At 44.2% G+C, this 22,049-nt stretch overlaps 1 protein-coding gene across 7 annotated transcripts in view; it reads right to left on the bottom strand.

The window, feature by feature from the left end:
* The window catches only part of arhgef12a (Rho guanine nucleotide exchange factor 12a), a 71,051-nt gene that overhangs the window by 7,828 nt on the left and 41,174 nt on the right, over positions 1-22,049 (bottom strand). For 4 of the 7 annotated variants that reach the window (XM_021587338.3, XM_036965129.2, XM_090224279.1 and 1 more), the window contains 28 exons: positions 19,119-19,217; positions 18,002-18,051; positions 17,096-17,153; positions 16,646-16,848; positions 16,328-16,405; positions 15,440-15,559; positions 14,184-14,300; positions 13,831-13,968; positions 13,426-13,524; positions 13,063-13,173; positions 12,749-12,847; positions 11,960-12,002; positions 11,103-11,208; positions 10,724-10,861; positions 10,477-10,509; positions 9,387-9,501; positions 9,168-9,276; positions 8,622-8,840; positions 6,291-6,435; positions 5,958-5,990; positions 5,536-5,690; positions 3,715-3,861; positions 3,455-3,540; positions 2,606-2,731; positions 2,072-2,186; positions 1,091-1,191; positions 646-723; positions 278-353 (listed from right to left, as the gene is read on the bottom strand). In XM_021587338.3, the coding sequence (XP_021443013.3) occupies positions 278-353; positions 646-723; positions 1,091-1,191; positions 2,072-2,186; positions 2,606-2,731; positions 3,455-3,540; positions 3,715-3,861; positions 5,536-5,690; positions 5,958-5,990; positions 6,291-6,435; positions 8,622-8,840; positions 9,168-9,276; positions 9,387-9,501; positions 10,477-10,509; positions 10,724-10,861; positions 11,103-11,208; positions 11,960-12,002; positions 12,749-12,847; positions 13,063-13,173; positions 13,426-13,524; positions 13,831-13,968; positions 14,184-14,300; positions 15,440-15,559; positions 16,328-16,405; positions 16,646-16,848; positions 17,096-17,153; positions 18,002-18,051; positions 19,119-19,217 (2,997 nt within the window). Of the gene's footprint in view, positions 1-277; positions 354-645; positions 724-1,090; positions 1,192-2,071; positions 2,187-2,605; positions 2,732-3,454; positions 3,541-3,714; positions 3,862-5,535; positions 5,691-5,957; positions 5,991-6,290; positions 6,436-8,621; positions 8,841-9,167; positions 9,277-9,386; positions 9,502-10,476; positions 10,510-10,723; positions 10,862-11,102; positions 11,209-11,959; positions 12,003-12,748; positions 12,848-13,062; positions 13,174-13,425; positions 13,525-13,830; positions 13,969-14,183; positions 14,301-15,439; positions 15,560-16,327; positions 16,406-16,645; positions 16,849-17,095; positions 17,154-18,001; positions 18,052-19,118; positions 19,218-19,970; positions 20,028-22,049 lie in introns of all 7 variants that reach the window. The other 3 variants (XM_036965128.2, XM_021587336.3, XM_090224278.1) reach the window with 1 other exon arrangement.

Raw genomic sequence — 22,049 nt, 5'->3', positions numbered from 1 at the left:
TTCAATGGATATAGACGTCACAATTATATTACTATTATATCTCATTAGGCGACAATCGTGTTTGTTTTGTGATTTCTCCCATTACATCATATGGTTTGTCTTAGGGGCCAGGAGTTTTTCCTAACCACATGACCTGACATGGAATTAGTTCGGGCCCCGTCTGCAGTTGTAGTGTACAACTAGGGCCAAGAGTTTCCCCTGGTTGGATCACATTGGTCAGGAAAATCCTCCTGGCCCTACTTATCCACATAAACGCCTGATGAAGTCGTAGGCGTACCAATAGTCTTGTCCTTGTTGACCTTCCATGACAGTGGTCCCTCGTGGATCATCTTCTTCTTGGTCAAGTCCAGGTTCTGAGTGTGGACGGAGTTAAGGTCAAAGGTCAGATTAGCTGGGTTTATTTGTTTAGTCAGATCCCCATTAGCTTTCACTTTGGAAACAGGTATTCTTCCACGCCAAAGAATGGAGCGGCATGACCTAGTCTAGTTTCAAGCACTACCAGCTGACATTTAAACAAAAAACGTCCCCCTTTTAATAACTGCAGTGGCTCCCTCGCAGAAACTGAAGCAAAAATGTTGCTTCAAGTCAATTGTGGGTAGTCTACAGACTAATACACTTTGACAAATGCTTTATAGATCGCCTCACCTTGAGCTCTGTAATCATGGGGTTCTCCGTCTGCTTCAGAGACGAGAGGTCTAGCCGCCTCTGGTAGTCCTCCAGCCTCTGTGGAAAGAAAGAGAGAGAGAAAGAAAGACAAAGAAAGAGAGAAAAAGAGAGCAAAAGAAAGCGAACAAGAGAGGGAGAAAAAAAGAAAGATAGGTACACAGAAAAACAGCCGTAAGCTGGATGCTCTGCTGCTACAGGCAGTATTAGACTAACCAAGAGACACAAACCCCATATTCTCCCTGCAATAAATCACCTGCCATCATCTCTGCTGGCTCTAAGAGGAACAGTGGGAGGACAGATTTCAGAGTGGCTGAGAAGCCTTCTCGGCAGAACAGGGGTGAAATGAGACAGGGGAGATGTGGGAGACCGAGGGGATAGGCTGTGCTTTCTGCCGTTCCCAGATGACGCTAAAAATCACACCTACTTGTTTGTTTTCAGACTCCTTCACCGCTTGGTTGACGTGGTTGAGAATCTTCCTGCAGCAGTCGCCTGCCTTCTTTACCTTGTCCTTCTCCATGGTGTCATCTGAAATGAAATTACAAGAGAGAAAGGGTGATGAAGATTCTGTGGAGGAAAAACAGAAAAAAAAACACCTCTGTGGGGTACTGCACAGCAAATTGATATTTTCCTGCACCCATTAGCAGCCGATCATATTCGGAAATGAAGACCAAGTAGAGGTCATTAACATTCCTTAACAGCTGGTTCTACTTTATGTTTAGTGCATTTTATTTCCGCGAGGGAGAAATAAACCAGAGCCAAGATTAAAAATGATGGGACTCAAATAATGCGAGAACATCTCCCAAAATGTGCATTACCGACTTCGGAAAATGCCAAAATAATCATCTCAGTTTAACCGAGAGCACAGATTTCATTTGAGCCGGGCTGGCAGCTCCTAACACACAGAGGCGCGCATACACACACAGGCGCACTGAGACACACAGGCGCACTGAGACACACACACAGAGAGAAAGGGTGGTCACTGGGGCACCACAGTGGAAGGACACTGCTATCATTAACGCTGCTGTAAGCGCGCTGACCTGCATCACTGTGATGGCCCAGTCCACTTCGAGCCCAGTGCCATCACCTCATTGTCAGAGTCCAGTACACTTTTTACATTAATCATGCCAAACACAACCAACCCGTACTGTGCTGGCTCACAGGGCGGCTCACAATCGGCCCAGTGTCGTCCTGATTAGGGGAAGGTTTGGCCAGGATAAGCCGTCATTGTAAAATAAGAATTTGTTCTTAACCAACTTGCCTCGTTAAATACATTTATTTGTATGTATTTTCACATTCTTGTACTAGCACGGTTCCAGCAAGTATTGTGGGTGTGTAGTCAGCCCAGTACAGTGCAGCTTGGCTTAGTAGAGTGGACGAGGTATAGGAGTGTGTGTGTGTGGTCTACCTGTGTACTTGGCGATGTTTTCCAGTAGGAGAGGGTACTTGGTGAGCCTCTGCATCTCCACGGGAATGATGTCCTTCAGTTGGAGTCTTCGACACAGTCGGTTACTCTCAGCCTCCTGCAAACGCACAGTGAAGTCAGGTCAGAAGGCCGCAGGAATGATGAAAAGAGCAACAAAACAGGCACGATGTATCCTTTTCGTTCATATATATATACACACTTCGCCCACCAGTGACTGTGGCTTTGACAGAGCTACATCTTGAATGGTTACTTTCTACAACTTTAAATTGACTTAAAATGGATTTGAACAAATAATTTTCAAATGCTATCATTGAACTACACAAGCTTCCCTCAAACATCCCAATTCCCTGTCATATACATTGTACAATCTGCAGAAGTTGATTACATAGTCAAATACCTGACCTAAACCTCAAGTAACAGGCAGTGCCCAATTGCCCCGTGTCTGCACTCCAGTACCTGCGCTGCCCTCCCCCTGTCCATATCTCCTCCTCTTCTCTCCTCCATTCCTCCACTTACCTGCATGAAGGAGGTGAAGCGCGAGTCCTTCTTCTGCCTGCTCTTGATGAGCTCCAGAGCAAAGGGCTGGTTGCTGCAGAACGTGCCCACCGCCTGCTTGATCTTCTCCTCCTCGCCCCCGCTGAACTGGAAAACAACACAGGCGAATCGGGGTCAGTCGCCATGGCAACTCCCTGCCGCCAAGCCCTTGGTCCTTGCATGTGTGGTGGCACAGTGACAGATCGATGGGGGGGGGGGGTCTAAATCTGCCTCTACATGCTTTAGCCAATTCCCTCTGACTATCATTGCTGTCATAGCTTTATGTTGGTTCTCATGGTTGTCTCCGCCTGTGATAGCTGATGTGTGGTTAGCGTTCTGGCACGACTGGTTGCCGTGCACCACTTGAGCGGGTGCTTCACACTGGCGGTGGTTAAGGCGAGTTTCCCCTTTCTATGTAAGCACTTTGAGCATTTGGAAAAGCGCTTTATAAATCCGAAATAATTGTTATTAAACATGTATAGACAGAGGGGTTTTTGCTAAAGCACGTGTAGATCTGGGACCAGGTTAGTGGATGGGTTCTGCCAGTCCATCTGTGCCACACTATCGTTTAACAATTTTACTTCCATTCCGCAAAACACAGCAACCATCTTTACCCTCCAGTTCATTGCCAATTAAAAAGATAAGCAATCCCATAAAAGAAAGTGGGTGTTTATTCCGCAGTGAAAAGCAATTTCAGGCAACGGCACAGCTTTCGTGGTTTGTGTGAGAGAGAGAGAGAAAGACTTCTCTCCACCAACAACACAAATATGACATGAATCCTATTCCGTTGGGGAAAAGGCTTGAAAAGAAAAAGAAAAGAGCTGTACTCACCCAGGACAGCAAGTCGTCTCCTATTTGGTCGATTACGGACGTCTCGTTCCTCTTCCGGATTGTTGCCATTTGCTCAGATATCAAAACTGAAAAATGAAAGGGAATGTAAGAGGGTCATTCTGACATTGTGTCTCTCTGTGTGTGTGTGTGTATCAAAGTGGGAAATGTGTGTGTATGTGTACATGTTTGTGGTTGAGCATGTACATTCCTGTTTGTGTGTGTGTGTGTGTGTGTTTGCTTATGTCCACGCGTGCAAGTACCATGCAGTTGAACAATGTCTCCCAGGTTGGTGAAGATGTTCTTGATGTCGGCAGGAGGCAGTATGGCCTCTCTGGTGAGCTTCTGGTAGAAGATGTTGTCCAGCACTTTGAGCATCCGCAGGTGGGCCCTCTCAGTGTAGAACAGCTCTGTAGACACAGACCCACAGCGCTCATCACTATTGTAGACCGATAAATGACTACAATTAGGCAATCATAAATAAGCAATAAACAGTGATAACGAAAATGGTTATTTCAGCTTGTTCTTCGGGGGTTTTGGCCCAGGTTCCTACTAGGAAAGACGCATTTGTGAAAGTGACAAATTAATAAAGTTTGCAGTGGTTACCACACCCTACACTGTTAGTGAATGTCTGTTCAGTGCACTTTTTTAACTCTTTACACTCATACCCATATATGGGTTAAAAATAGCAGATTTGGACACCGATAAGCGCCAAAATTGGAACGCAGTGGCTGTACAGTAACATGCTATACGTGACGTCAGAGCTCAGGGTCTCCGCATCACAACGCAGGTTTTTTACTGACAGCGGTTCTGAACTTGAACACAATAGCGACAAGAAGTTGCTCCCATCCCTCCCGCTACCGTGGAAACATTTTTTTGTTGTCGGAGTGAGGGAAATACTGTTAAATAAAGGGGGCTTGATATATTTTGAAAGATGAGATAGAGGATTATAATAAATACCACTTTGATGTCATACAAGCAAGCCAAGCACCCGTTAGTCCAAATGGGCACTTCATATTTCCATATCATAAAACTAATTTAATATTACAGTGCCAACATTTATGATCACTGCGCAAGATGACATGGCGTCATAAATTAATATTTCTGGTGGATTTCCTCAGACTTAATTGAATGCACTCTATTTTATGCGTCCCAAAATGACAATCTGCATCTCTGAATTGACTTGTGAAAGCCTAACACTAAGATTGTAATTTGTAATTTAGCTAGCCATGTTGACAATACAACATGCTTTCAAATGATGCCGACCTGACTAGATTGCATTTTATAATGGACCGTGTTTGGAATGACTAAACAACAACAGTAATTGTGTAAAGGCGGGGACGCAGGGCTGTGTTCCAAACAAAACAACTACACGTCTGCTTGCTGTAGTTCCTCAACGGCACATCGAGGAAAGCTCAAAATGGCACCTTAAAGTTGAAGACTATTCATTGAGTTGAAATGACATAGGACCGGTTCACACTTTGGAGAGGTGTGTAGCCACTTGGAGACACCAGTTAGACCTCTCACTCAAACCAGTCATTTTTTTTGTCTTATGTTGAACCTAGCCCACATTTACCATGAATATTCTTGTTACTGACTGTATCCAGATTATTTTCCGTTTTTTTTAATCAACAAATGCGGCGAAAAGTACAGTAACTATAAAATTCTCATAAAATCAACAGTGTAACGTTTGGATTCAGTCTTGTGTCAGATTATCGGTTTTATCCTCACCTTCAGTCTAATAATGTTTTCATGATCTCCAAACGGTTCCCTTTTGATTGCTACCATACATACCAGCATATGCTTTCCATATTTCTTCTGTAAGAAATGTTTCATTTTAGCCCTATCCATACAGGCCAATTCCCACTTGTGTAAGGGGTCAACAGTAATTATTCCTTTTGAACAATAAACTGCCTACTAAAAAAATGAATAACTAACACAGACATACAGTATGTGCAGGGCCTTGGGTTTTTCCTAATCATGCAAAGCCAAACATTAGGGCCCAGAGTTTTTCCTGGTCAGGTTACATGGGCCTTATTTACTTATATTACGGTGACTGGGTTACAGTTCGAACAGAAAGTTACCGTTAATGACTTCCTGTCTCTTGATCTCGTGGGCCCCGAGTCCAGCCAGGACCTCACGTCCCACCAGCTGCTGCCAGTTGAGAGGGTCGTGCTCAGAGTCCGTGCCTCCTTGGTCGTCTTCACTCTGCACCTCCGTAGAACCAAGGCCATCCAACCTGGGAGATGGGCAGCAGCAGTTAAGACACTGGTTACAACATTGAAAAATACACCGACTAAGAAATGTAGTCAAGAAATATAACAAAAGATGTTAGGAAATATCTAAAAACTCATACTGTTTCTAACCATAGCCTACATCACTTTTGATAAAAGGTAGTCCACATTTTGACCGAAGAGGTTTAGGAGACTAACTAAAAACTATCTGACCATTGTCTTTATCAGAAATTTTAGTAGGTCAAGTCAAAAAGAAAACAGAAAATACTCACCTTCTGATAGACTTGGGTGTTCCTTCAAGGATCCTGTAACAAGAGGATACTATAAACTACGAGGCCTGAATGACAACGCTTCACATACTCATCAAGATGTTCTCCGCCTGCATGAAACAACAACTAAAAAATGTGCACAATAGGGATAAAAAAAAAAATATGTCAACGGCTGACTGGAAAAAACAGTTGTATCAACTGGGATGGAATTACATGTTATATATAGGAGGGTAGATAAATAAATAAAAATCTAAATGGCACCCTATTCCCTCTAGTGCACTACTCTTGACTGGGCCCATAAGCCCTACGCTTTCGCCTGCTTGGGGTCCATCTTACCTGCTCTCCCTGTCCTCCTCCTGCAGCTGGTCCAGGCTGTATGGGCTCAGGCTATAGTCAAAGTGTGTGTTTGGAGTGTACTGTAGACTGTCCAGGTCTCCAAGACCCTCGCTCAGTTTGAGGAAGGCAGAGTTCGGGGTCAGAACTGAGGAGAGAGACAGAGAGAGCGAGAGACAGAGAGATCAGTTACATTGTACAACTTTCAGGCCAGGTGGGAAGACCATTACTACAGCTTAGAGGAGGGATGGATAAACCGAAAATTGCCTTCCTCTTATTGAAACATTTAGCTGTAATTTTCAGTGATTTTGCTACACAACGTTTCTGTAGATTGTTCTAAAACCTCTATTTGGTCGACAGTAATAGCCAATGCATTGACTCTTGATATGAAAGCATCTGCCTGTCCCTGTTTCGCTGGGACAGGCAGCACATGGAGAATGTAGAGATGCATTCTGAGAAACACAAGAATATGACCGTTGCGCAAAATTGCTATTGCGGGGAAAAGACAGTTTTCAAAGCAACTACTGTTCTAGTTACAGAGTCATAACTTCCTGTGAATATATTATGCATTTCTCTTAATATTCAGTTCATGGCACCACTTTACAACCGGAGTAGGCTGTAGTGTAGTATAGTTTTGATGCGCTGTGGAGTGGATCCGAGAACTCCATTTTGGTACATACAGTGCATTCGGAAAATATTCAGACCCCTTGACTTTATTCTTTGTCCTTATTCGAAAATGTATTATTTAATGTTTTTCCCCCTCATCAATCTACACACAATACCCCATAATGACAAAGCAAAATTACAGCCTTCAGTCTTCAAGGGTATGATGCTACAAGCTTGGCACACCTGCATTTTGGGGAGTTTATCCCATTCTTCTCTGTAGATCCTCTCAAGCTCTGTCAGGTTGGATGGGGAGTGTCGATGCACAGCTATTTTCTGGTTTCTCCAGAGATGTTCGATTGGGTTCAAGTCCATGTTTTGGCTGGGCCACTCAAGGACATTCAGAGACGTGTCCCAAACCACTCCTGCGTTGTCTTGGCTGTGTGCTTAGGGTGGTTGACCTGTTGGAAGGTTAACCTTCCTTCCTGCTCTGAAGCAGGTTTTCATCAATGATCTCTCTGTACTTTGCTGCGTTCATCTTTCCTGACTAGTCTCCCTGCTGCTGAAAAACATTCCTTCAGCATGATGCTGCCACCCCCATGCTTTACTGTAGGGATGGTGCCAGGTTTCCTCCAGACGTGACGCTTGGCATTCGGGCCAAAAAATGGCTTCCGCCTGGCCACTCTACCATAAAGGCCTGATTGGTGGAGTGCTGCAGAGATGGTTGTCCTTCTAGAAGGTTCTCCCATCTCCACAGAGGAACTCTAGAGCTCTGTCAGAGTGACCATCGGGTTCTTGGTCACCTCCCTGACCCAAGGCCGTTCTCCCCAGATTGCTCAGTTTGGTCGGGCGGCCAGCTCTGGGAAGAGTATAGGTAGTTCCAAACGTCTTTCATTTAAGAATGGTGGGGGCCACCGTGTTCTTGGGGACCTTCAATTCTACAGACGTTTGTTGGTACACTTCCCCAGATGTGCCGACACAATCCTGCCGCGGAGCTCCACGGACAATTTCTTAGACCTCATGGCTTGGTTTTTGCGCTGACATGCACTGTCAACTGTGGGATCTTATATAGACAGGTGTGTGCCTTTCCAAATCATGTCAAATTAATTGAATTTACCACAGACTCCAATCAAGCTGAAGAAACATCTCAAGGATGATCAATGGAAACAGGATGCACCTGAGCGGAATTTCGAGTCTCATAGCAAATGGTCTGAATAGTTATATAAATAAGGAATGTTTTTTTTATTTGTAATACATTTGCAAACATTTCTAAAAACCTGTTTCTGCTTTGTCAATATGGAGTACAGTGTGTAGATTGAAGAAAAAAATGATTGAATCAATTTTAGAATAAGGCGGTAATGTAACATTTGGAAAAAGGGAAGGGGTCTGAATTCCTTCCAAATGCACTGTTTCGCCCAGCTCTACTACAGCTACAATGACCTAAAAATAATAGGTAATATTGACCGCTAACAATTAGGACATAAAACCAAATACAAAGTTACAGAGATGTCGAGATTCAGGAATTTATAGAGCGCGGCAGACAAACCGTGCTCCTCAAACACTACGGGGAGCATGATTGGTCTTGCGTTGCTTGCGCTTGATATAGTATGTGGTCTAGAGACTAGGGTACTTGGTTTAGAATTCAGTATGTGGGAATTGTGCTAGCTAGAGAGTTTAGTAGGTATGTACTAGCTAGAATCTTGTACAGTATGTGGTAGTTCAGGGTCGCACCAAACTCAGAGTCTCTGCTGCCTCCGTCTGAGGCGTGGCTGTTGGTGGTGCTGTTGGTTGGCGAGGTGGCGTTAGTATTGGAGGAATGTGTGAGCTCTGAGCCCTCGCTGGATTGACTGGCCGTCAGGCGACCCGCCTCCAGGTGCTCCACGGCCCCCAGGCAGGGCTGGGACAGCTGCTTCTGGGGCCGCGGCTTGTTGAGATCCATGGCCTTGCCGACTGCTCACACAGACAAGACAGGCAGACAATCAGTCGGAGAGACAGGCAGGAAGCACACATACAGACAGACACACAGAGGTGTAGCAGGAGTCAATACTATAGGATCTATTTACTTTTCTGTTGCTCCTCCTTTTTTCAGTAGTAACACAATGATTTGTTTTGAATGTGGGTGATATGTGGGTAATGATGACCATCTACCAATACAAATGCCTCTCCAGGGGTTCAGTAAATTGGGAGACCTATAGTATACTAGTGTTGGTCACTGATGTTTATCATCTTAAATGACTAAATGAAAGCCAGTGTTGTTTATAACGCAGACAGACTCACTGGACGTGGGGTCGACGCGGCTGGGCCGGCGCGGAGGCCCGAGGATGCTGGGAAACCTGGTTCGTTTCACCTTCTCCTCCCCTCCCTCCTTCTCGGTCTTGACGCTCTTCTGTTGATCACAGACATCCCATGATCAGTCAGTAAGAGAGATATAGCAGGGTGGGTGATGGCTAACCGAGCTAGGTTAGCGCAGGGTTCAGTGTAAGGGTAGGCTCATACCTTGATCTTGGGGAGGAAGTTCAGGCGGACCCTTTTGAACTCTAGGCCCCGTGGCTCTTTGACTTTCACTCCAAGGCGCTTCATGTACGCGAGGATGACATACTGCATAGTAGTGCTGCAACAACAGACCAATGAGGATTCCCGGATTTAGAGACTCAGGCTCAATGGCCATGTCCTCGATTTTATATCAATGGAACAGATTGGGATGAAGCTGAAGTGAACTACATGTTGACGTGTCTTTAGCATGGCTTTGACCATATGCTGTGAAAACGAGTGACGGCGGCAAGATGTCGCGTCCATTCATTAATCATTTGGGATATGCCGGGACCATATGGCATTTGAAATAAGGTCGTTGCATAACGTCGGAAATAGTCCCTTATGAATCTAAATGAACTAGAGAAATGTCATTTGTTATTAAAGGAGGTTGGCCAAGAGCTCATGTAGCTAGATTGCCCCCTGGCAAAGAGATACTCCACATATACAACGTGACTTCTGTTATAATGTTAACTGCTCAACCTCTAAATCATCTAATATGATGTTCTTGTCCTCTTTCTGTGCAGTGAACTGAAACTAGGTGGTTTGTCTCCAGTGTGACATTGAGTAGAAATGACACAGACAGTGGTTAGAAAGGCCAAGAGTCTGCAAGGCCCCAAAGTGTCTTAAACCCCTCAAGGAGTGCAGTGCACTTCACCACATCCTTCCAAAAAGCTCAACAGTCTGTGCTCCCAACTCTAGCTTTAGAGGATGAAGTGTTCTGTGGGGGTGTGCAGTAAAAAACACAAATAAAAAATACATTGAGCACTGAGTATGTTGTGTGTTCACAGCCACAAGTAAGTATTGGTTGTGTTTAGTGGGAACAAGGAGGTTCTACATGAATTTGTCCAATAACACGTTTTTTTTTCTGGCTGCAAAATGTTTTGCTACGTTGTGCCCTACTGAACACGATCATGGTCTCCAGTCAGCCTGTGACCATAAAGTCTTACACTGACACTCCCCAGACATCACACCGACTAAAATCAACGGATAGTGTGAAATATGTAGGGCTCATATCTGTTCTTTCCAATGGATAAACAAAAGAGAATCCCCTCACCATTTCTCCTCCTCTGTGGATTGGGTTGTCAACCTAAAATATGTCAAGCAATTCCATTAGAACAAATTACATTACACAGAAAATGATTTTAACATGTCAGAGTTCAAAAATAATTTTAAACAATTAGACAGAAGGTGTAGACTTCCAATCAATATATTATCAGCCTCAATTAAAATGTGTCAGCAAGTAAAATGAATGTTAAAGAACTTCTACATTAAGAAACAAAGCTGTGAGTGTTGCTACTAACAGGACATCCTCGATCTTGGTGATGATGTTTTCAGCACAGGAGCGTTCTCTCTCCAGTGCTACCCGGTCTCTGACGCGCTCAGTGTCCAGCCGGGCCAGTTCCCCCTCAGCCAGGGTTAGGCCCATACTGCGCTTCTGCCTGCACACCCCACAAACCACGGTGTCAGATCCCACTTACAGTATGTTGACTTATAACATGCTTACATCATACGTCGCATACTTATAAACAGGATTATAATAACTTAACGTTTAGAAAGACAAACAGTTACACTGTCTACATGTAAGACTCACTTGCGTCTATCTTTACATATGACTAACACATCTGTACACACCAATGGCAAAGGCAGCCATTTTGGAAGAGCACGAGCAAGGTGACTGACCTGAAGTCCTCCAGGTTCCTCTGGATGTCAGGGAGCAGGGTGTCCTGCATCATCTGGACTAACTGTCTGTTCTGCTCCTCGGGGATCAGCTCCATCCTCCGCCGGTCTGCACAGCCACCGCACAACAACACAGATAGGAAGAAGGTTGACACAAAATACAGCTTAAGCTTTGATTTCTCAACAACTGATGTGGGATAGTAGTATTAAATCAAATAACAGTTTATTTGTCACATGGTCCGAATACAACCGGTGTAGACCTCACCGTGAAACGCTTACTTACAACAACACAGTTCAAGAAATAGAGTTAATAAAATATTTACTTCAAAAACTAGAGTAAAAATCGAATCAAACAAAAAGTAACAAGAAATGTACATAACAATAACAAGGCTATATACAGGGGTACTGGTACATGTTAGTTGAGGTCATTTGTAAAGTGACTATGCATAGATGATAAACAGCGAGTAGCAGCACTGTAAATAGTCTGGGTGGCCTTTTGATTACTTGTTCAGCAGTCTTATGGCTTGGGGGTAGATGCTGTTATGGAGCCTTTTGGTCCTAGACTTGGTGCTCCGGTACCGCTTGCCGCGCGGTATCAGAGGGAACAGTCTATGACTTGGGTGACTGAAGTCTGACAATTTTTTTGTTTTTCGTTAGATTGGTTAAACAACCAACCACACATGTTGAGGCTTTGTGATAATGCTGCTAGTACACCGTTGAAGTAAGGAAACTTGAGTTGGCTCTATTTGGCATTCCATTAGATAACAATGGTAATTCCTCCATATACCCAGATGTGACTTGGCATGGATTTGTCAGCCAGGGAAACTCATGGAAATGAAAGCAAAGTCACAAATACTCACCAAGGTCAGAGGAGATGGACTCGGGAACAGCTACTTTTAAATTCTGTATGAAAATAAATCACATGTAGATGGGCATTGACAAAGCCAGACTTGTTTATATGTGGCTAACAGAATCACTAGAGTAAAAATACTTGACATTTAACAAAAAGAGTAAAATGACAAGTGCAGAAGAAGTCCTAAATGTATGCCGTGTGTGTATGTTAGTAGTGTATGAGAAAACAAACTACAGAAGAAAATCTCTGGGTCCCTCAAGTACTGCAGTCTTAGGCACTACAATATATTGCATTGGGAGTCAACAGAACAGTGGATGAGAGAAATGACGACTCCAGCTGAGGAGAAATGTATTACTGCAGGGAGAGGGGACTCCTGACAGAATAAACCAATCAAACAAACACACTGCTCTATGGTAACACTAGTGTTGCATATCATACCAACACTGTCAGGGGATGTAGGTGTTTAATCACAACTGGTGTGGGGGAGTCCATGACTTCTGCCACAGCGCTGTGGGGTTTGTTTAATAACAACAGTGCACTGTGCAAGTCTGTGCTGGCTTGGGCCTGCAGTTTGGATAAAAGCTAGCTGGGATCATGTAGTGACTGTGGATGAAAGCCACTTGAGACTACAGGGCGCCGTATTCATAAATAGTCTCCGAATAGGAGCACTGATCTAGGATCAATTTATCCTTTTAGAGCATACTAAATATGAGTTACATGATCTTAGATCAGCACTTCTACTCTGAGACTCTTGGTGAATGTGTGCCCGGAACTAGGTTAGTTCAACTCAACTCACAGCTCCCCGGTCAATGAAGAAGTTGTGGAAGTCCATGAACACCCGTCTGGTTTCTTTGGAGTTAGTTTGCTTGCACAGGTCAGCGAAGAGGTAGCAGAGCTGGAGAGAAACATTTCACATGATCAATGAGAGGTGACACAAACACGTTCTACACCATCATGTCTGTGTCAGCACTGCACTGACATCCCTGTATATATATATATTTTTTTTATAAACTATTGTTGTCTGTAACTGGTCAACACAAACATGGTCAGGTGAGGGTGAGTGTGTGAGTGTGTGTGTGTGTGTGTGTGTGTGTGTGTAGGGACTCTTACCAGCGGTGCAGGGTCAAACTGCGAGACAACGTGATGCAGGAAAGCTGCCAGGTGGGCAGGTCTGGACTTGAGCAGCTCCATGCTCTGGAAACAGCTGCACTGGCCATTGACCTGAGATACACACAGTGTGTGTGTGTGTCAGAGTGTGTTACGAGCTAGCTTAACCCCATTAGAAAATCCTCAGTGAGGCTTGTCAGTCTTTCACCCTTTAAGGGGGAGAGAAATCTGGACAAAAAAACTCCAGCACCCTGGTATGCTTCACAGTGTTTGTAATGAATGTTAAAAAACAAACGTTTGGGTCGATAGGCCAGAATGCAAAGAAGTTATATTTTTCACCTTATTTTGGATGTATTTAGGGCCTACCTGTTCTTGATCAGAGTCAAAGTAGTCGTCCTCAGCTCCAATGATCTGGGAGACGAAGCGTGAGGAAGGGCTGTTTACAGCAGAGGGGGACAGCGAGTCCTGGAGGGGTGGGGAGAGGAGGAACACAGCCCTTAGATCTCGCACTCATTGAGTGTTGACTGCTCCGTTCTCTGAGGTAGCTAACAACCTCATATACCATCAAAGGGGTGTTGAATGAAGTTGGCTCCACATCTGCAGGGCATGGGTCATGTTCATTAGACACCAAATGGAAGAAAATTGACTGAAACAGGGAGGGACTACCTGGACAAGTCCAATTAGAAACGCTCATTTTGGTTTTACGTGGCAAAACATTTAAGTGTTTTCAGTTGCATGCCCAAATGAACATGAGCCAGGTCTCGATCTCACCAGGTCTGGAGTGTCTTCTGGGTCGGGGGAGTGGCAGGAGTTGAAGCTGTCTCGGGGCGTGCTCTTTGGGCTGTGGTAGGACAACATGTCTCTTTGGCACAGGCTCTCCGGGGAAGCAGGTGCAAAACTGCGGAGAACCTGCAAAAGGATAACGTTTGGTAAGCTATCAAACATTCATCTAGCTAGACCTGGGCGGTGTTCATTAGGAAACAAATGGAAGAAACTCAGCTGAAACAGGGAGGGATTATCTGGACCGGTCCAATAACAAACACTTGTTTGGGACACAGCAGTGGGTTGCGGGTTTGGGTTGTAGTGTACTGTCTGCTGGGTTCAAAACTGAAAGTAACACTTACAGGGGACATGGTACTGCTGCTCCACGAGAGGTCATTGCTACTGTCTCCCCTGGAGGAAGGGGTGTGGTCCATGTCCACCATGCTACCGTCATCTCCGTCACCCAATTGCAGAGCATCCTTAGAATGATATCACAGTCAGACACACGCAGAAAATATAAATATTCCCCATAATTGAAAGCGAAAACCAACAAGTATCTTGTCTGACTGTAAGCATTGAGCATACATCTATATTGTCATGATTTCAACACACACAGTCTACAGAAATGGAGCAGAACATGCACAGATCAACTACCTATAAATATCATTGCTTAGGGCAGAAGTTTGCCCTGGTAAGGTTACATAGTCCGGGAAAACTCATTGGACTGATTATGGCACTCACAGAAAACCACAGATTCTCACACTAGCTATTAGTTATTAATACTACATATTACAATAGCCAGAATCCACTCCTGCGTTGTCTTGGTTGTGTGCTTAGGATCGTTGTCCTGTTGGAAGGTTACCCTTCACCTCAGTCTGAGGTCGTGAGCGCTCTGGAACAGGTTTTCATCAAGGATCTCTCTGTACTTTGCTCTGTTCATCTTTCCCTCGATCCTGACTAGTCTCCCAGTCCCTGCCGCTGAAAAACATCCCCACAGCATGATGCTGCCACCACCATTCTTCACCGTAGAGATGGTGCCCGGTTTCCTCCAGACGTGACGCTTAGCATTCAGGCCAAAGAGTTTCATCAGTTTCTCATGGTCAGAATCCTTTAGGTGCCTTTTGTCAAACTCCAAGCGGGCTGTCATGTGCCTTTTACTGAGGAGTGGCTTCCGTCTGGCCACTGTACCTTAAAGGCCTGATTGGTAGAGTGCTGCAGACACAGTTGTCCTTCTGGAAGGTTCTCCCATCTCCATAGAGGAACTCTGGACCTCTGTCAGTGACCATCAGGTTATTGATCACCTCCCGGACCAAGGCCCTTCTCCACTGATTGATCAGTTTGGCCAGACTGCCAGCTCTAGGAAGAGTCTTTGTGGTTCCAAACTTCTACCATTTAAGAATGACGGAGGCCACTGTGCTCTTGGGGACCTTCAATGCTTGGTACCCTTCCCCAGATCTGTGCCTCGACACAATCCTGTCTCAGAGCTCTACAGACAATTCCTTCGACCTCATGGCATGGTTTTTGCTCTGACATGCACGGTCAACATGCACGGTCAACTCCCGAATGCACTGTATAATATGAAGAAGAAGAAAAAATATTTGGGAGGGATGCAAGTTACCTGTGCTCCTCCAGTGGCCTTACTGAGCTGCCACTGCAGCTGTGGAATGTGCTTCTTGGCTTCCTGGATGTCCTTCAGTAGTTTTGGCGTCGGATTCCTGCTGTACTCCTCCTTCATTGCCTGTAGGGAGGGAGAGAAGGAGGAAGGGCGGCAGAGACACTCAGTCAGACGTCATTGGAATCCAAAGTAGCCAAGTCCATAAAAGTATTTTGGACTTTGAATGGTATAGACTTGCACTCCTTTTCAAAGGTGTTTCTCAACACACTTGCTGTGGCTATACTGTCCTGGCCCTGTCGTGTTTACACACGTAGCAGCAGTAAAGTGTGATTAGTGGAGTGGGTAATGTGGCTCTGTGAAGCACAAGAGAGAATTATTGGAGGGGAGGTGGTGGGGTTGACTGGTTCTCTTCTGAGTGGCTGTCTGCTAAAGTGACTGTTCTAGTACAAAACCACAGGAAAAGTTCTTATAGTCAGTTATCAACAAGACACACCAGTGTTGTTCTGAACGTCTCAAAACCTATTCGAATACAATTCTAGGACAAAGACCATGACTTCACATGCTTCAAAATGTAACCTCATCCAACTACAAAACATTGCTTTTCTTGACAGTATTTGACCTCGTATGTCCAGAGTGAGCAGTCTCTCAAAACCAATTCATAGACTAGGACCCGTATATATTCACTGTCTCGGGTAGGAGTGGTGATCTAGGATCAGGTCTCCATGAATTCATAGTCATTATAATCTAAAAAGCTAAACTAAAATCAGCACTCCTACTTTAGACTAGATCAGCACCCCTACTCAGAGACACTTCATGAACATGGGCCCTGAATTTAGCATATGCCCAAATACTAAAAGAGATGGTTTCTCCTACATCAGATAGAATGCTCACCTGCAAATCTTGTTGCTCCTTGGACAACATCTTCTGCAGGATGTCCACCTTTTGGCTGTGTACGCTGTTGTTCTCTTCCTGCACAATGGGAAGGAGACAAACAGCGCTTGATCAGGACATGGAACCAAACACACAGTAGAAGAAATGAAGTGAAATAGCAAGGGAGGACAACAGAGTTTTAGTGAACAGACAAACATAAACTATGGAAACAAACACTGAGGACAGACAGGCAAAGAGGGATGACATGGAGAAGATGGAGCACAAAGGAGGAATGCATCTCAGAAGACAGTAAAAGTTGAGGAGGAGGCGCTCTCATACCCATATCGGTAGAGGAGAGGTGATGCGGTCATGGGGGCTGTATGGGCGCTCCCCCGTTGGCTGTCCAGGAGCACTTGGAGAGGAGACAGGGGACGACCCAGCCTGGGGCCCCGGGAACCCCAGCTTAGCCTCGCTCTCCGATAGGGGGATCTGGGGCAACCCAGGGGGTCGCCCCAACACTGTGAGGGCCACATAGGAGCCCGCTGAAGAAATAAGACGGATACGGAGATATGGTTAATAAAAGGTGTATTCGGAATACTAGGCCTAAATCTGATTATCATTGCATGACTTTCCTAGCCTGGTCCCAGATCTGTTTGTGCTGTATTAGCAACTTCCATGGTCTTTGGAACAACCACGACAAAAATATTAGTTGGAAATACAGCACAAATAGGACCCAGGCAATGAATTTCCGGTGTCAATTACGAACAATAAAACTTTTACAATGCTTACATTTGATGAGCTTGACTACTTCCACGTGGTTTGAATGTGTTACTAGGGTCCCGTTCACCTGGAATGAAGTAAAACAGTCATAGTGAGAAAATTCATTCAACGCTGCTTGGAAATCAAATGAGTTAATGTCCTGTCCAGCCTAATGTCAATTCAGTATTTCATTCATCCACCCCTCTTCGCACACACCCCAGTGACAGCAATGTTTAGGTTTTTGTGTTTTTTGATAGGATCTAATCCAACCAGCAGGTGGCACTGTGGAGCTGGTGTTTTGGCTAGAAGCCTCGGTTCACAAAACAAGCTGTGACTGGAGACTATGTCGAGATGGCAACAAGGCACCTGGGTCGTGATCAGTAACAATAACAATATCTTGTTATTGGATTTTCAACATTGCAGAACCAATTTCAACTTAAAAAGGGCAACTCCGCCAATTTTCTAACTCATTTTTATTATCTGCAGCATAATACCAGTGTCAACGTGTGAAAACGGCACATTTCTAAGTGAGGAGGAGGAAAATACCCTTCTTCCCTTGGGCTGAAAACTCGTTGCAGCTTTTGAAAATATATTATTATTATTATTTTTTTTTTTTTTTACTTTTAATCCTACCCTGTGATGTCATGAAATGAGACGATTATCAAAGTGTTTTGGAGTGCAATGTTCAACCCTGTGGTCCAAACGTGGTTGTGGGTCTTCCAGCCAGACAAAAAACCCAAACACAAAAGCACTCTGGGAATGGATCAGGAAGAAACATTGGACTATTCTGGAGTAGCCAATGAAAAGTCCAGATCTAAATCACATCTGTAACCTATGGCAAGAGCTGAAACAGCAAACTTATTTGAGAATAGGAGTTATTTAAGAAAAGTGCAAGGGTGCCAATATATTTGGCCGCAACTGTATAGATTAGTGTACCTTGATGATCCGGTCACCTGTCTGTACACCCGCACGCTCTGCAGCGCCATCTAGGAAACAGAGGGGACGAGAGTCAGGAAAACACAGAACAACCCTTTAGGAGGGAAAAATAACAGTGTATAAGATGAACAACGCCCAATATACCCATTACAATACCACTGTTTGCCCTATCGAAGTACATCGTATATCGTAACATATCGTACACCATAACTCGGGGCCTGAGTTTTTCCAGACCTAATCGGGAGGAACTCCGGGCCCCTAACCATCACAGTGGTTGTGTGGTGCTGAAGGAGCCCATTAGGCTGCTCCTCCCCAGACATAGGGCTTTAGGAGTCAGAGAGAGGGTTCATTATGGGATAGGATTCAGAGGAATATTATAGGGTCCGGAGACAACCGAGACATAGGTGGCACCAGAAATGAGTGCCCGTGCCGTCAACATAAACACCAGTGCGGCTTTGTACAGCTTAGGCAAGCAGGCAGAAATTCCTACCATGTCACACTACTGCGTTATATGGGGAACTGTAATATAGCCCTGTCACAAAGAATATACAGGTATTTTAAACCATCTTAAATGTAACATTGAAAGTGTGGGGAAACAGAAATGTGACTGAAAGGAGTAATCTAGCGTAAACTTGTATATAAATGCAATACTGTATGTTAACACCTTTGGGCTGTGTATGGGATACTGAAAAGTAGCCTACACCACTTGTATCTGCAGCATAGACAACAGCCTTCGTAACTTCAACTGGGAGAAACATTACCAAGCCCATCCATAAGAATACACACACATTGAGACCCCAAGCTTCTCTCCCTCTAATGTGTGCAGCTCACTACGCACACATCAGCCTCTATAAGGGAAAAGACAAGAGCTGCCTTGGATTCAGGGCCTGTTAGAATTCCCATCTCTCACACAGATGACATGGCAGTACACCAGAGGCTCAAACTAACTTCCTGGTTAGTTCCTGATTTTTTTTTTTTACCAGTATTTGGCTGATGATCTGATGCTAAGATTTGGCCCTGAGACTATTGAGGATGAAAAGTAAGTGAAGGCAAAGACCATGGCTATTTCCATTGTGTGTGTGTGTGTGTGTGTGTGTGTGTGTGTGTGCGACCTTACCTTCCTTGACGAGCTGCACAAACACTGGGTTGTCTCCGCTCACCGTCAGCCCAAAGCCATTCTCATCTTTCTGAATGATCACACATCGCTGGACAAGCCCTTCGCAGGACAGAGAGAGAACAATGATTTCACAAACAGGGGCCTCAGATTCAGTTTGACGAAGGCCAGTTTGGTAGGTGAACCCAGACACCCAATGGTGTCCTGTGAAAGGAGAGGTAGCAGGCCGAAAGAACAACACCGTGAACCGAGGGTGAAGGATTCAAATTAAGACAACCACTGCACTCATTGGTCACTGTAAAGGTTAGGGTCAAATAAGTGCAGAGAGTTCTTGAAATCTGTAGGCTAATGTACACACTGCTGTTAGCGAGTGGAGAGTTAGTAGAACAGTGTATGTAGAGGGTTGAGATGTCAAGGCACTGCAATCAAAACCACACAAAGCATAATTGAAACAGGGACACACACATGAACACGTGCATGCTTGATGCGCACACACACCTAGACCTCTTGTACTGTGAGATGAGGGAAGACAGGTGTTTGGAGGGCAATGAGGTAGTAATTAACTGGGCTGGAGAGGGTCAGGGAGTGGGAAAACTAGCACTGTGCCCTCTGAGCTCTTCCAACAGGCAGGCTGTGCTTGCCTGGGTCTTGTAGGGGAGAGCCATGCTCATGACATTCAAAACAAAAGAGGCTGGGTCAGGCGAGATATAAGCTCCAGGCTGGGGGAGGGTTTTGAATCGGGAGGAGCAGAGGGGGTCAGAGTGAGAGAGTGTGAGTGTGAGAGAGAGAGAGAGGGCAAGAGAAACAGCCAGCAGAGAGGCAGGCAGCTAGCGACACCAACCAGGAGCAGCTTACCACAGGACTCGGGCTTCCCCTCCACTAGAACACAGTCACTCTTCTGCACCAGAACGTCTGGCCCACCAGAATGCAGGCGGGCAGGCAGAGCAACACAACACCCAACAGAACAACAACCAGCGCAAAAAGGAAAAAAAAGAGACAAATAAAAAGAAAGAAAATTATAGGAGAAAACACTGTGGAGGGAGAAATCTAAATAAAACATTAGCTAATAAATAATGGGATAGAATGACAGGAGTGTAGCTGTCTGAGTATGAATGAAATAGGTAGCTGCTAGGTAGACATTACGTTTGACTACACCTACATGTGTTAATTACACCAGTTGAAATGTAGGCCTATCACAGGATTGGAACCAAATTTAAAAACAGCATAGATTTCATAGCTTGTCATCAATATATATATATTTTTTTTTTAAAAAGACAATACGGTGCAGTGTCCGATTTGGATGCTGGGGGTCAAGGATACCCCCAGCCCCACTAAACCATTGACAACTACATTGTTAACTATTTGGTTGTAATATCATAACCCCTTGAAGAGCATAGTAGGAACTATCAGAGTTATATAGCCAGTAACTAACTGCATGTTTTTCATGAACCGTAAACACCAAGTGATCATGCAATTTCAGCTACATGAGGGTAGCCTATCCATTTGGCATGTAGCTAGCTAGCTAAGCAAACAACATGTGTTATTTTGCATGCTTCATCAAGAGATTAGGCTTCTGGAAAGAGCTAGTCGTGGGCAAGTCCTCGTTCTGGTAAAATTGTCAGTTGGACTATTCTCATCATCACTATAGATAGAAAGCAAATCAAACAATATTTGGATATAACCGTCTAGTTCATCTCCTGAAAGTTAGCTTGTTTAATTAGCCATATTGACGTGATGTTATTAGCTAGCTAGCCAACTTGACATGGTCCATCAATCAATGTAGCCCATCATGTCTGTCAGCAGCAAGCGTGACTAAACACTCTTAAAAACAATGTTGAAAAAGGGATGTTAAGTAAATTCGCTAGGTAGGCCTACATTGGTTGGAGAAAAGTACGTTAGGTCTACTTACCACTATGTTTAGCCAACCGTACAACGTTTCTACCGGTAGCTTGCAAAGTAAACATTATCAGCTAACAGTACATAGGAAAATGTACCCTTCTGCTGCTTGACAGGTAGAGCCCACAAGGATGGGAAATGAACCTAAACCACTTATACTTGTCAGGTATAGTTCACTTTTATTTTATATCACTCAAACATCCAAATAATGGTGGCCAATATTGAGAGATGTCGTGATGTTGCCCTCACGTATCTGAAATGAGATGATCAATTGATGTTTACTAATCATGAAATGCATGTAGTTGCTTGCTGTAGAACTCTGATAGAGCTAATGTGACAACTAGTTTTTCATGGAATAATCAGGCATTTTTTATTCTGACTCTGCTCTTCAATAGGTGATGATAGTACAACCAAATAGTTAACATTTCTTTAACAATCCCTTGAAAACAGCACGCAGTTGTCAATGGTTTTATCAGAGCTGGGAGTTTCCTTGCCCCCCCCCCAGCAGGCAAATTGAACACTCTGCATCTTATTGTGACGTTTTATTGATGACGACATATATACAATTTGTAAAAGTAATAGCTTACATGATATTTCAAGGATGCTTACATCATCAACAAATGTAGCTAGCATCTGGGCATTTCCATCTAAAAGGAGCCATGAACACCAACACGTGAAGTTCATAGGGGCATATCAAGTTGGCTGTCAAATGAAAGCTAAGATTCTATATTTTTGTGAAATGAAGGCATATATACATTTTTCAACCATTTCCCATCCTAAAAATGGAATAAGCAAAAGCTTGATTTCTGGTCAAACAGATGGAAAAGGGGTCTAAGACAACATCTAACATAAAAAGTCTTAAAGGGTATTAGAAATACATCAAAACACAATAATGTTGAAGACCCCTGCCAACTAATATCAACAATTCAATTTAGTTTTGGAGAAAGTTTTTGCATTCTGTAAGTTTAAGAAACATTGCCTTGTGCCTTCAAATTCCATTACGGAAAACCCACAATATCTTTAAGATATTTTCTAATC

This window comes from Oncorhynchus mykiss, chromosome 27 (assembly GCF_057628025.1).
Source record: "Oncorhynchus mykiss isolate SJ-2025 chromosome 27, ASM5762802v1, whole genome shotgun sequence".
In the NCBI taxonomy this organism is placed as follows: domain Eukaryota; kingdom Metazoa; phylum Chordata; class Actinopteri; order Salmoniformes; family Salmonidae; genus Oncorhynchus; species Oncorhynchus mykiss.
Note: the sequence above shows the minus strand (reverse complement) of the source record. Positions and strands in the feature narration are given on the sequence as shown.